Source organism: Corticium candelabrum, chromosome 19 (assembly GCF_963422355.1).
Source record: "Corticium candelabrum chromosome 19, ooCorCand1.1, whole genome shotgun sequence".
NCBI lineage: Eukaryota > Metazoa > Porifera > Homoscleromorpha > Homosclerophorida > Plakinidae > Corticium > Corticium candelabrum.
This window is the reverse complement of record NC_085103.1, coordinates 611,573-626,806: the sequence shown is the minus strand read 5'-3', so window position 1 is coordinate 626,806 and position 15,234 is coordinate 611,573. Positions and strand designations below refer to the sequence as shown.

The window sequence follows — 15,234 nt, the reverse complement described above, 5'->3', positions numbered from 1 at the left end:
TGGGCGGAGCATTAGGCTCTACAAAGAAGCATTGTCTAGCAGGCGCCATTGAAGTCATTGTCCCTGAAAGAAATGAATTTAGCTTATGACGACGAAGTAACAAGGAAGATGCTTCGATAAACTTACGAGGACGTTGAGGAGACGAACTAACTGGCGCTGGGATGCCAGTGATGCCCTTTGGAAGTATACGCCGCCGCTGCTTTTCAGAAAACAGACGTGGGACGGCATCTTGGCGCCTTCCAGCCGCACTCTGTGCAAACAAGGAGCGGATGGCAGGAGAACGACCGTTACCGGCAGCAGGTTTACCAGAAACGTTTCTGTAGTTATGAAAAAATTTCTAACTAAGTACGATTGCACGCGTACAGGACCTGTGAATGCGTGTGGTGTAAGCGTACCTTTCATGGATATTGGGATTCAGAGATGCTTCAGATGGGCTGGCTGTTAGATCTACTCTCTTGGCGGCAGAGTGACGTGAAACGGATTCTTTTACTCCCCTCTTGAATCGCAATTGCGACAAAGTCTTCGCATACAGTTCAGCGATTTCAGTCTTTGTCGCCTCCAGTTGAATCAGCCGACTGGCGAAAGTCAAGAGCTTGCCGCGGCAAGAATGACATACGAAATGCGGAAGGCCGTCTGCTTCCGTGATAGCGTGACCGGTGGCTTTCTGAAGCTTCAAGTGCAGTTCCTGCTTGGTCCCAAACAAGCTGTGTTTATCGCGCCCTGACGTAAACTTACTGCCGCAAATTCTGCACTTGTCTGAAGATACAGACTTTCTAGGCGTAAGCAGACTGCTTGCGGTAAATGACATGATGAATCGCGTTATTAGACAACAACTGGTTCTCAAATCATTGTAAGTAGATTGTTATAGCTAATAACTGTGAGACTCGTTTAGCGTAATAACGAGTTAAGTCGTTACGCCTACTTCCGAACTCACTTACAATAGCATAGTCCCCAGACCGCTTTTTTCTCCCCGCCCTCTCACTCGCCCTTCCCGCCCCCTCACGTGCAAAAGCGGTCTGGCTCCGAGGCTACCGTATTTTTAGTCTTGATTACACATTCCAACACAGCTGTCACCTCTCAGAGGTGTTGCCCACACACGTTCAATCATGTGAAGAATTCGGAGACGAGTAGGAAAAAGACCTGTGAGGATCAAGACAGAGAGGATGTCGTTGACGCTGGACAACATGGCATTGACACAAGTGACACTGAAGATGATGATGATTATGATCCACCTCAAATTCGAGTTCAAACTTACAAACAAGCCGTAGAGCTCGTGGACGACCTAGTCCAGTTTTCACTCATCAAAAATGATCAGAAAATGCTGGATTTGGTTGCAAAGCTGCAAAGTGTGGTGCAGAAGATGAGTTTGGAAGCCAGGCAGCAGCAAACTCTATCCAGTTTCTTTTCCCTGTCATAGTAGAGCGCGGCCCCGTTCCTCGGACACCATCATATTCCGGACGCGAGTTCTCAGTTATTCGTTTTTGAACGCAGTCCCTACCACATCATAAATGTAGGTATCCAAGTTGTAATTGAGCACACCAAAAGAGAGCATTGTACCTCTTCTCTGCTTTGAGTGAGATTGAAAACAGTGTGGAGCCTTGCATACCCCCTTCATCGGACAAAGGCATCGTTCACCGGACAGTAGCGTCTAGATTGCACACACGCATCCTTCAGCCTAGTTACTTATATCTTGCTAATCAACAACTCTTTACCTACAAATCGTGTTGTTACCCTGCATGTCAGCCAAGATCTGTATGAGTTACAGTCGGTCAAACGCTCGTGGTAACGGCCCCAATCGTCGGACACCCATTTTCTTGCCTTCCTACCTTCTCAGCAACAGCTCTAGGTTTCAAATAACTGCGGTTGATTAAATTCAGCTATCTGAAACGCCGCAGAACGCAGAACACTTGCCTAGAGTGCTTGATGGCAATTCTGAGTCATTTCTCCGACAACCACGCCCCCACTAGGACGTGTAAGATCTGTCGCTTGAAACGAACTAGCCGTTCAACAAAGAAGACGACAACCGAAACCGATGAGAGGGCAGGATTGAAGTGCTAAAACGCCCTTTTACCCTTTGCAAAGAAAGTCGATCGTGGCGTAGGGCGCGTTGACAAGGACTTGACGTTGATTATTTCACCAAACCTAGCCTTGGAGCCAGACCGCTTTTGCACGTGTGGGGGCGGGAAAGGCGAGTGAGAGGGCGGGGAGAAAAAAGCGGTCTGGGGACTGCGCCGATCAAACCTGAAGAGGAGGGTTCTTGTTCGCTCAATTGCAACCGCGCCAATCAAAACCCACGCCCTCAGGAAGGCGGCCAATCGGTGATGAGGATGCTAACAGCAACGCAGCAGGACACGCTATTGCGTATGCAGGTGCAAGAGGTCATGAGGTAAGTGATTGCAATTACCGCTTGCTAGGGTGTTAGTGTGTGAGCGTACGAACGTCCTCGTTGTCTGGTAGTTATGGATAACTTCCGAGCAATGCCTGGCGATGAAGCCATTGCAACTGCCGTGTCCATGCAGCGTTTTGACTCTGTTCGGCGTGCAGAATTTGAAGACACTGCAGATGCTATCTCTTCGCCTCCTTGTCCGTAGACGGGACGTCTTTGCGTGCTTTCCTACAGGCTTTAGAAAGTCGCTAATATTCATCTTCTCTCGCACGTTTCTGCCCGACTAGCATTGCAGCCAATGGCTTCCGGCAATATCCCGCGGATCCTGTGGTGCTAGTGGTGACTCCATTGAAGTCGCTGATGAGAGATCAGGTCGCTATTTTAAGCGCAAAGGATTTACAGCTACCTTTGTTGGTGAGTCCGATTCGTCAGACGCTGCTATGAAGGTAGGGAAATTCCCCTATGTTTCTGGAGCCCCGAAGTGCTTGTCGGTCGCGGCTCACGCGAGTGGCGATGCGCCTTACAAGCAAATGAGTTGAGAGAGCGGTTCGTGGCCGTGGTAGTGGACGAAGTTCACACAGTAGTTCAGTGGTAAGGCAAAATCCTGTCTTTTCTTTGCGTTTTGTAGTCGTCTAGTTGCAATTGGTGATGTGGAATTCCTGCTTGGTCCCAAACAAGCTGTGTTTTTCGGGCCCTGACGTAAACTTACTGCCGCAAATTCTGCACTTGTGAAGATACAGACTTCCTAGGCGTAAGCAGACTGCTTGCCGTGGATGACATGATGAATCGCGTTAGTAAACAACAACTGAGACCGCTTTTTTCTCCCTGTCCTCTCACTCGCCTTTCCCGCCTCCTCACGTGCAAAAGCGGTCTGGCTCCGAGGCTAACTAAACCCTTTCCAGCCGGTAGATATAAAAAGGGAAGGGGTTTGGCTATGCGAGACTGTACAGATACCGTACAACTAATTAATTAATCGATATGTCGAAACAGTCTAACGTACGTTAGAATGCGTAAAGATGGCGTCGAAAGGAGTAAGAAAGCACCGGTGGTCACTAGATTTTACTAGGTGAGCTGAATTTTGTATTGAGTCTTGAAGTAATTATTGAATTAGGTGGAATTATAGTAAGAGACCGGATGAGCGTATCAGTGGGAGCCCTCCACCGGACCCAGTAGGTTACGCGGAGAGAGACAGGGGAAGACTCCCGCGGGAAGAGGTTACGATTAAGCTGTGAATCGGTATGTAGAGTATGATTTCTTTTTGCTGAATGACAGGAAAAGGGTGAAGAACACGACACTTTGGTCGAAAAGGTTTGTGTCAATCCATGCATGTGCACGTGCCGTCTTGTTTTGTTTTCGAGTTACTACATTCATAGTGTATGTATACAATTCGGTTGTAATCTTGATACGATCATATTTAAGCCTTGTTTAAGTACTAGGGCTGAGCAGGCTAGTTTATTAATTAATATTAGCAATGTTTGATGTAACTTGACTATTGCGTCATTGCAAAGTGTCTTGAATCATCTCATTTTAGTTAACCCTTTTGGTCTCAATGGTGACGTTCAAGATGATACAAATGAACATGTCTTTGTTACAATGTTGGAACTTAAGTGGTGCTTTGATCTAAAAACAGCCACAGCGCTGCTTTTCATCTTGAACAGTAACCAGAGATAGTAAATCAATATTCAGGTAGACTAATTCAATTATCTAGGCTTGCATTAGTATTCACAGTGTTCTCCCCAGAAATCTTAGAAGGCAGAGCGGATTACTCCGTGAAGTGGGCGTTACCCAATGCCAAACCCAATGGCAGTTAAAAGTATACAGATCAATGAGGCTCAACTGTGTCAAGCTCTAAAAATTTCGTTGTCCTTGCTCAACAGTGCGAGGGTTGCTTCTATAGAGACAGCTGATTCATGGCACGAGCGGCTTTCATGCTCTAGTAGACTTTGGCGAGTGATCGTTTTTACGTTTTACATTGGATATTAATTTAAATAGCTTTACCTAGTGCACAACTTTTAGTCTTAAATTATGTCTTTCGACAAAGAGAGCACAGCAATGACTGTCTTCTTTTCTGCCTCCTACAGCTACAAGCCATGGAAATCATTTAGTCACTGGCGATCTACTCCAGTCCTGTGCTTCATCAGTTGCCGCTTGTTTTCTTTCAAAAATGCAGGTGTTCTTATCTTCGACAGCGTTGCCGTAAAGAAAGACTCAATAGTTCTCTGCGACGCCCACATGACATGTGCACTTTGCTGACATGTATACGTATATAGCAACTTGCATGTGAACACCAGCTGCGAAAGCATGGTTAAGTGCTGCATGTGTGGGTGTAAAAGTGCTAATTAGTGTTCCCACAATTTAATGCCATCCGCTGTCATAGTTAATTAATTTAATAAGCTTACTTTGAGATCCTCAAGTCTTAGCATCTGGATGATCCACTTTACCTAAAAGCTTAATTGCTTAGAATGAGGCAGAGCAGGCCAAAAATCCTGAGGAGAACACTGACAAATATAGAGCGTTTCACGTGACATCACAATGCCGGAAGTTGCCATTTTGGTGTCCCACTGTGGATGCTGAGATCTAACTGGTGCCGTTTCTGCCTGTTTTTGTAGTACTACTGGTATTGTGTATAGTTGTTGGATGTTCCAGCAGATCAGGGCACAATAGAGACATGTCTTTCTTCCATATAGCGATCGTTTTATGAGGAAGAACTTCAAGAAGCGACAGTTGAGAAGGGCTAGAAGAGACGGCCAAATAGCAACAATTTCGCGAGATGACCTAAACCTAAAAGAAACCAAGCTGGCAAATAAACGAATCTTTCTAGGCGCTTTAGTTCTGGCAGACCAGCTGATCTGTTTGATGAACCGATCCAGACTGTTACCAATGCAGAATCTAGGTCATTCGGAGAGACGCGCAATTACAGACGCACAAGAGAGGTTTGTTGTAGCAATCGCATTGTCAATTTTCTTCTTTTGGCTTTTGACAGATGACATTCCTAATTCTTTCACTGGTCTGTAAGGTTTGTCCTTCTGAATAAATTGGAATGGTGCTTCTACTGTGTGCAAGCTTCTCCAAGTCCAGCCATGCAGTTGCAATGTGCACAACATATGCTGTCTTAATTTTCACAAATCAACCATGAAGTGAGGTGTTTTATAGCATCTTTGAGAATGGGGAACCTGTAAAATTTCAGACTGTGGGGTGTCTTACAATATTCTACACTTGCAGGACTTACTCTACTATAGCACAATGGTATGCTGTTTATGTTACATTATCATAGCATGTCCACTTCCTTTACATTTCCCAAGTATATAGCACAGGAATTGTCACACAAACGAATCCTGACCATTAATTAAGAAGAAAACTTGGATCTCATGTCAGTTGACTGTGTACCAAAGATTAGTGAACTCTCACATTAAATTGCGTCATACATGACTGTATTCTCTTTCACAATTCTCTCACTTAGAGCTGACAAAGATTGTCCAACAGGTATTGTAAGTGAAATATATACTCTAACAAAAAAATCTTTAATGTAAATTACCACATAATTGCTACTAAGGTTTCCATAACACTTGTAGCTCCCACAGCATGCGCACGGACATCTTTTACCCAGTCAATTGTAAACTTCCAAAGATATTCATTTGCAGACTGTACTGCTTGGCTGTTATGAAGCTCGTCTGAAGGACTAAATAGGAGACAATGTCCGAACTGTTGACAGGAGGAACGTGGTGTTCTGTAGCAATGGCCTCTGCAACTGCAGTGGATCTACCCCTCCAATCAGTTCAGCTTAGCTAAATAGCGAGATTTTGCATCAGATAGCAGATTGTCGGAGTACTTTGATAGTTTCCTGCTGGCAGGAAGTGCAGTAGAGGCGAGGGAAGTCAAAATTTGCCAATACCGGCACCCATGCAACTATAACACGGACACCAAAATGGTTGACTCTAACGTGCATTAGAAAAATGCGATGTCAATGAAAACGCTCTATAGACCTTATTCACATCTGGGACATTGGTCATGTGACTGTGGTTTTACCTTGGGTATGCGACATATTGAGTGGCAATGGTGAAAAATTGTTCTGCAGTTCACTGCAATAGCAGATGGGGAAAGGCACTTCGTTGAGTTTTAGCAGTTTTCTGCTGAGTTTGATTACTGGCGTCATTGGATTACGGCAGTCAGTCGAAAGGAGTGGTCTCCAAGTGAGCACAGTTGGCTCTGTCCTCTTCATTTTGTGTCAGGAAAAAAGCCGGATGACCTGTTTTCGTTAGAATACGTCCCATCTGTTGTATCCCACACTGCCAGTCCTTCTAGAATGTGTCAGGAAAAGAATTTGAAATCGTACGCTCACCGAAAACAAGCGTGTCAAGACTGCCGTCAGCGCGTAGCCAGCATTCCATGATTGGGGGAACAGATCACATGTCTATGTTTGAAGATTAATAGTGTGACTGCTGTTAGTCGTTAATTCATTATACATATGTAGGTACATGTATGTGTAAGTATGCACTACCTTTTTGTTAATTAATGTAACAATGATATCTAACCTACTTGATGTATCAGTATGTATGTTTGCCATGTAAACATTTTATACTGACTCTTTCAATATAAACAGAAAATATACATTGATTGAAGAGTTGTTAACAAGATTGGCTGACATATACCATTATTTAGACAATACCACATAGATTCTAAGAACTTCAACATCATAGATCCCACTGTCATTAGTCTGCTGTGTAGATCCCACTGCAACCACTGTTACCACATTCACTATACTTAGGAAAACATGGCGAAGGTGGGCGAGCCATTACCATTATCAATTATGTTCACATGACACTGGAAGTCAGCAGGCACAGCTATTCAAGGAACACAACTGATCAGCATTAGCATATAGCGATACCAGATTAAAGGTCTGATTTGGGGATCCACACCGATATACCATGTAATTACGCATTCTGTAAAAAATGGACAGGGAAGAAGCGACATAAATGATCCACGTGCTCTGGTTGTATTGCACTTGCCCACTACATGAATAATGGCATAATGGTGGAAATCAGTGCAGCCAGTCATTCAGATGCGGGTGGGTGTATATACAACAAAATAGTAAACGTCATCCATACTCACTATGGACATAAGCTGTGTTCCCAATTACAGACTACTGGCTATGCCACACAATGATAAGACACATTTTCGAAAACAAATAAACATTACAGCACCTTTGACCTGTAAATTGTAGAGCAACATTGCCTTAATTAGACTATGTAAATTTTCATTTGTTTGGACTTATAGTGTTAATCTTTGTTTATAGAAATCATGGGATGTTGCTATTGGTCCTCTCAAACAACTGCCAATGAACTTGTTTATTATGTACATGGTGGGAAACAGCCTATCAATCATTCCTATTATGTTTATCGGAATGATGGCTTTCAATCCTATCAAAACTTTGTTGAACTTTGGTCAAGGTCAATACTTATTGAGACAACTCTAGACTTGTTGTATTACAGTTGGTTTATTTGTTCAGTTTCAAAGCAGTTTGAAGGCAACCAAGCTTTCATTCAGAAACTGGTGTTTGTTGTGGCAAACATTGCCTTGATTTGTCTTGCTGCATACAAGTGTCATTCTATGGGTCTGCTACCTCTGTACAAGTCGGACTGGGTTGATTTTTTAGATATTCGCAAGGTACTTGCATGCATAGTTGTTAATTACACAAACACAAGTGTAACGTGTTGTCTGCCACACTGTTACAGAGGATGGAGTATACAGCAGGAGGCATTCTTTTTGGAAGTTAGCAATAGTATCTTCATATGGTAATGCTAATCTGATAGAGGTTGGGTGACAATACCAGTTGCAATACATTAGATCATACCAACGTATTGACTGCGTAGATTAGATTCTATTCGTGTATTATTTTAATTAAGTATTGTTATACAGTTGAGGCCAAGAGAATGACTTCAAAATTTAATAATTGACTAGATTTGTTCACATATGTTCGTCAGTTTGTCTTTTACGTCGATGTTGATATATTGCTATCACTTGTTCACAATTGTGTTTGGCAAAACGCCCTTAGGTAGAGTATATTTATTGATCCACTTTACAACAAGCTGGGTTTAGCGGTTGAATTGGTAATAGTTGTCAGTCTCAAGACTGAATGCCAGATTGAAAAAGGAGATGAGAGAAAAGGAAAGAAGAGGAAGAGAGGAAGAGACAAGAATGGAGTAACAATTTACAAAGAAGAGAGAGGGAGAGATGAAAGACTTGGAGAGAAAGTCGTAATCTGTTCTTTCATCTCTGACTCTCTTTCTGTAACTGTTTTTCTCTCCTTTTGCTCTTCTTTCTTTATCTCTTATCTTTTTACATCTGGCATTCTGTTCAAGCAACAAACTTGCTTTCCATTCCATCCACAGTTTTTGTACATAACTTACAATACTAACAGATTCAGCTGTTTAAATTTCCAACAGAATTGAGCTGAATTAGCTTGTACACATTTGATTTCATAGGTGTCATTCTGCTTGAGTATCCAATCTCTTTCTAGGCATTTATACCAGGTTGCAGCTAATAAGGTGCTCATTGTATTGTCTTTTGGTTGATTTTCTTCTTTTTTACTATTTTACTGTAGTTGTTTATTTTATGCGCATTTAGTCTTCTTGGGTTTAGACTTGCTGTGTATCCTATACATGTAGGTCATGGAGTTTCTGTAAGAGTTGAAACTGATTACAAGATGTGGGTGTGTTATCATGTCAATGAAACTTGCACTATTGATATGCTGTAGCCATGTCTACAACTCCACTTTGAATCTTCAGAGTAAACACTTTAAATAAGTAATATCTTTATAGAAATGAGAAACTTTTCAAAAATGTGGTGGTTGCATTTAGTCACGTGATTTCTGGTAACTTTGAACGTTGCCTGCTACAGTGAAGAAGAAGAAAGGATATGTTTACCTAGAAAATCCCTTAAACCTGAGGGTGGTCCTCCAGGGGATCCTGCTGCAGCTACTAAGTACAAGTAGGAGCACAAAGGAATGACAATAGCACTAAATGCTAAATCTATGCTTCTCTTTATGGTATTAGAAGAGGAGCTGGAGAATTACATTCGCTCACTAGCTGAAAGCTAAATTCTCAACTGCGGATCTAGATATGTGTATCATTCTACAAATCTAGGTTCGGCACACAATCTTAGATACTGTAGTATTTGTAGATACTGTAGATACCATCTGTCCTGTACTTCAGGAACTACTTCCAATTTCATAACTTGGTCACAGAGTTTTAGAATAAGTAGCTTTGGTTCATGCTGCAGAAACAAACTAACTGCTGTCTGTGTGTGATTTGCGCGTGTGTTTATGTGTATGTAGTTTGATACTTGTGTTTCTTGTTTGTTTACCTGTTTATGTATTAGTGTGTGTTTGTCTCTGTACACACATTGTTTAGTCTGTTTGATGTACTTCAATGTGATGATCTATCTACTAGGAGTTCAGGTTTCTGGGCAACCTGTAAATAGTAGGCTCGACACCAGGCCTCCCTTTGCTTTCGGTGGTCCTTTTGTGCAATGATAGCAACGGGACTGTATCATGTGATGTTCCCTTCAAAAGCAAATCCTTGAGCAGGAGGACCATCAAAAGCAAAGAGAAGCCTAGTGCCGAGGCTATGTAAATATGACTAGCTACATCTCTGCACTGGTTTCATGATCTGTTCTTGATAAACAATGTGACTACTACCCTGTTTACACGAGCACTTGTAAGCAGACCAGCCCGTGCTGGCTCGGTTTCTATGGTACATGTAAACGGGGGCTGAGCTGTGCCGAGCCATTCCAAGCAGTGCCAGATTGGCTCGGTATTTCTAGCCAGGCCAGCACGCGCCGGCTTGGGCCGGCTCAGGTCAAGTACATCGTGTAAACGCATCGCGTACTGGAAAACGAGCCGTGCATGCTCATTTGGTAGTCTCGCGTAGCCATACCTCTTTCCGCCACGTCATACTTCCGGGCAAAATGGTACAAATAGCGTGGAATGAGACGGAGACTCTCTGTCGTATCCAATTATGGAGCAACCAAGATGAGCAAGAAGTTTAGCTTTGAACTCTGTGGCTGCATGCGTGCAACAGTTGCCTGGCGATAGACCTAAGATGTCTCGTACATGTCCTATGCATTCTCGATATAAATGTTGTAAAGCCATAGTGAAAAAACGAACTGCTTGGCTTCAAATGTGAGCTAACGCGAGCTATGTCAATCTCAAGTAGCTAACGCACGTTAGTGACACGCATTGGCTTTTTTCTACGGAGTGTGTCGTGTAAACGCAGGCTGGAATACTGGGCTGGAATACTGGGCTGGTGCTGATCGGATCGGCTCGCTATGCGTGCTCGTGTAAACGGGGTATAATGTTTGCAATTGTTTGACATATCACAAATGCTTTGTGCCCTTTAAATATTACTGTATTCGTACCTTTAGGTTACTTGCTATACAATTATATTATACAAACTGAAATTTTCACAAATTAGACCTACCATAATTACAAGATTGTTTGGAACCATCTGCTAGTCAAACTTGTCAGACACTTGACACAATGCTCTATTTTTCAATAAAACCTTTGATAAAATGTCGAAGGTTTCCCTTAACCACATCAAATGAATGTCAATAAAACTTTTTTAAGATTTCTAGGGTTTTCCTTAACCACACCATCAATAGGATTTGGGCAAATGTCAACATGCTTCCAAAAAACAGATCATCAAACTGCACAGGGCCAACTTGTGTAGTCTTTGAACAAGTGCTCACAATTTATCAGCAGGAGTTACTTTGTCATAACAAGGCCTCAATGTGATCATGACTAAACCCTAATGTTACTCCAAATGAATACCATGTAGCAATAACAGCCGTAACAACTGCACTTAATGACACTAGCACTGTATGATTTTCGAAAACCAAAATTGAACAGGTCATGCACCAACGCTTTCTAGCACTCACTTGTCATTTACTTGTTGTGCAGCAGTATCTGCTTCTCCCATAGCTCTTGCTTCTTTGATTACCTCCTCAGAGTAAACAGCAACTTGTTTTAGTTCTATGTGTTCTCTAAATGTTTACTGCATACTGAGATATTCAGTTTGGTACTCGGTCTCTGGAGCTGTCTCTGTCCAACATCTCTCCAAGAAAGGGACATGACAGCTATAGTGTCGAGCAGTGAACCACATTCTGCTTCTGTTCCCTTACCTCTACAAAATCAACAGAGTGAACGTTAACAGGATCTAGCAACTTGAAAGTAAACTGCCTGACCTCGTGATAGGATCAGTTCATTCCTCGATCTATAGCTGCATGTGCTTTTTCCTCTAATGTATACCTTTGATTGAAATATGCCAAAGATGGATTAAAGACGGTTGTCTGACTGCTGCACTGTACATTGACAAATGTACATATTTTATAATTTGCTGTCACACATGACAGCCAGAGTATTAGGAGGTACAACAGTTGGAAATGAAACATGTGCATGTCGTCTCTACTGTACGCTATAAAGCAAAAAGGGAGCTACAGTAGGGGTTTGGCTACGCAAGACTACTAGATAGCATGTCTGCTCTTCTGTTGAAAACTGTCGATTGCTGTTTTGCTTCTACTGTTGTTATTTCCCGTGTTAGCCTGACGTTTCGTCAAAGTACAGGTCAGGTCACTACAATTCCCTTGGTCACATATCACCATTAATTAAAATTTACAGAAGATATATTACATATTTAATTAATTTGCTAGACTACCACTGGCCAAACTACACTTTCAAAAGAACATGGTCAAGTGGTCCGGCTATGGCCGCACTGGCTGGGCCCTGCAGATAGTGCAATCGCTAATTGAGAATTCTAGCGCTTGCGCATAAAACGTTATTGAATGATTGAGTTTTTGTTGATCTCGATCGTCATGCACCCCAACATCGCTCAGTTTTTGTTGTTGACTGATAGGCATCTCGACTGCATGTAAATCATAGAAGCTACTTGTAATTTCTTTTACTTTTCTTGGCTTCTTTATTAGTCTAGATGATGAGGATCGATCTGAGCACTCTAACTCGCAGACGTGACATTGATGTCTTCACCAAGGACATATATATATATATATATATATATATATATATATATATATATATATATATATATATATATATACTTGAAAATTTATAGACTAGCTGGTCATTGTTGCAAACAACATTGTTGCCTAGCTAGCACTGCAGGTAGGACACAATAGACTAATCTATGATATAGTGGGAACGTGTTAAGATATAAAGGAAGTTTTAAGGGAGTGCAATGGGTCGTGTTCATGTCAGCATACAGTAGTACAGTGACACTCAGACAGGAGTCTTTTTCCTCGTTATGAACAGTACGTCCTGTAGCTGAAGATGAGAATGCTCACCAAACACCTGTCATGTGGATTGAGTGTCCTCATCAGCAATGACATGTCTGTCAACAGAATATAACAGTCAGAGTGATTGGTTTTTGCTATTTGTTGTCTCAGTTGACATCAACATTTTAATCACTGCAATTCTTTTGGTGTTTGCAATGGGGTCGTACAGAAGACGACTGTCCAGGGTTCTACTCAGTCTGATTCTCTGTTACAACCACTTCAGTGTAGCTGTTGATCGAGTCAGCTTAGAATAACAACACTTATTTTCTAATTAATTAATTAATGAAACTGAAATTCTAGATCTGTTCAATTGAAAGGTGCTAACCTACTGATTAATTCTTACGTATTTGTAGGTGGTACTATATATATATATATAGTCTATTTGTTTAACAGTATGGAGTAAGTGACACATTTAGAATTGTACAGTCTTATTATACAGTTATCTGTTGAAAGCTTATGAAAGCTGCAGAATAAACAGACTTTTGGCAAATAGATGTGCATGAATTAGAAAACAGTTGAAACTGCCTGTTGAATATTAGTGGTGTTGGTATGGTTATGTGTTCCTCCTTGTGTTGCAGCAAACTGAATACCGTGATTGTCTTCTAGTGAAGCTGCTCTGTTGCTAGAAGAATTGAGCAACATTGTTCCAGAACTGCTATTTGATGTTGCAGACACTGGTTGATGCTGTTGCATATGCACATATGCCAATAATACAAGACCTCCCTGAAAGGCATGATTGAAGTCCATAGACACTGACTGATGCTAAACAATTAGTCAAAGGCGACTTACCCAAGTCAAAAGACAGAGGCAAATGACTACAACGAGTAATGCAGTGCCATTTTTTTCATCATTCTGAATGCCATCGAGTCGAGAGTTCTTCAATCCTGTGATCCACTGCGTTACTGTGTAGATGAGTGTGCATATCCATAGCAGGAAACAAATAGTGCCACCTGCAACGTCCGCTAAGCGGAGATTAGCTACGTTTTCACCACATCGGCATGACTCTATAGTGAAATATATGGCGACCATGGCTATAGATATTGACGATGCAGCAGTCACAAGGCGACAGGCGTGGATGTCTCCCGTGTTGTTGGACACCAGAGTTTCTCGTCCCAATGCACATACATCCGTTCTAACGTTGTTTACTATCTCTGTGAGCCAGACTCTGCTGAGGAGTATTGCAAGATCGAGCACTGAGAAAACCTAATAATAGAGAAAAGAATGGACTATAAGGCAAAAAAAGAATTGGAAGTGTTGTCTCTTTCTCAGTTGTTAGAACTATATTATGCAGCTTCTAGTCATCTTGATACTGTACTCACCAGGGTCAGACCTCGTACCAGAGCGAGAACTCTTTGGATGAGAAGATAGTTTACCATTCTGTTTTTGTCCGATTGTCTGCGGACCTGCAGCGCAGTGTCGTCATATATAGGTGGGTGACATCCATGCATAATACTCGATTCAAAGTTGAATTAAATTATCATAGCACGTGCCATTGATACGTTACTGTACGCACTTCTACGGGTACGCATAGTACTGTATATACTACAGAGCGGCTTTATAGTAGTCAGTTTTGGTAACTGTCTCTGTTGATTCTTTTGCACTATTAGAGCTCAGGAAGCGTTAATTAATGTGAATGGTCATATAGACTGTATATTTGTACGCGGCATTAAATGCTTAGATTAGTTGCGGATCTGTGATTGTTTATTCTAGGCAAACTTCTAGGGTAGCCGGTAGCTCACAAAATGACTTTGACATCTTATCTGTGATTCATCAATTTAATAAGAACGGGCAATAACACATCGTTGAGTCAAGTTGAAAAACATTTTCAAACTATTTCTCTACAGTGAAATAACACGGTGTGAAAAGTATATGTAGGGGGCAAGGGCGTCGCTGGAACTCCAAGATCAGGGAAGCCAGCTACTAGGTTTATGAGACCTAGCTTGTCTATAATTTGGAGGTCACACCTAGTAGTTTTTTAATATAGGGGAGGCCATGACGTAGCTACGCCACTGAGGGGAGACCTTGACTATATATTCCTATAACTTTCGACTCACCAAAGATATAAGCGCCAACGTTGGAGCACACGTTTTAAATGGATGGATGTTTTTACAACAGCATACATGATTAATTTCACTGACACGCGCAATTCAAGTGTAGCAGAGTATGACTATACATAGTTAAAATTTATATTGGTTGATGAAACTACAGATTGTCATACGCGGGAAATGATTTGGTCGTACGTGTATGTGTAGACAACTACTTTGATGGTCCGCGCGGTGGTGAGTCTTTAGATACGCATGTATATACACAGCTTCAATATACCACCTTGCAGAAACTCTCTAGTATAGTACTATTCGAAAATTTAAGATTTATCTTTACCTGAATCTTAAGATTGACAAATACTGAGATCACTCATCCCCTGGAATAAAAACAGGGTTGCTAGCATGTTACCATCAATATCTGGCGTTGCTAGATCCGCATGCTTGATTTGTAATCAAGCGCTT

At 41.8% G+C, this 15,234-nt stretch overlaps 1 protein-coding gene across 1 annotated transcript; it reads left to right on the top strand.

Moving 5' to 3' along the window:
• The first annotated feature begins 3,313 nt into the window (after positions 1-3,313).
• LOC134194933 (ER membrane protein complex subunit 4-like) lies at positions 3,314-8,229 on the top strand. Its single transcript, XM_062663917.1, has 6 exons — positions 3,314-3,452; positions 3,510-3,600; positions 3,659-3,694; positions 7,680-7,833; positions 7,893-8,050; positions 8,119-8,229. Exons 1-6 carry the CDS (start codon positions 3,403-3,405, stop codon positions 8,158-8,160), a joined length of 531 nt encoding a protein of 176 aa, XP_062519901.1. The 5' UTR covers positions 3,314-3,402; the 3' UTR covers positions 8,161-8,229.
• Positions 8,230-15,234: the final 7,005 nt, after the last annotated feature.

Bases quoted from the DNA above. Each gene is read 5' to 3' on its own strand.
- LOC134194933 (XM_062663917.1), top strand. From the start codon at position 3,403: ATGGCGTCGAAAGGAGTAAGAAAGCACCGGTGGTCACTAGATTTTACT. The intron at 3,695-7,679 runs GTTTGTGTCAAT...CTTTGTTTATAG, and splicing joins ACGACACTTTGGTCGAAAAG to AAATCATGGGATGTTGCTAT. The intron at 8,051-8,118 runs GTACTTGCATGC...ACACTGTTACAG, and splicing joins ATTTTTTAGATATTCGCAAG to AGGATGGAGTATACAGCAGG.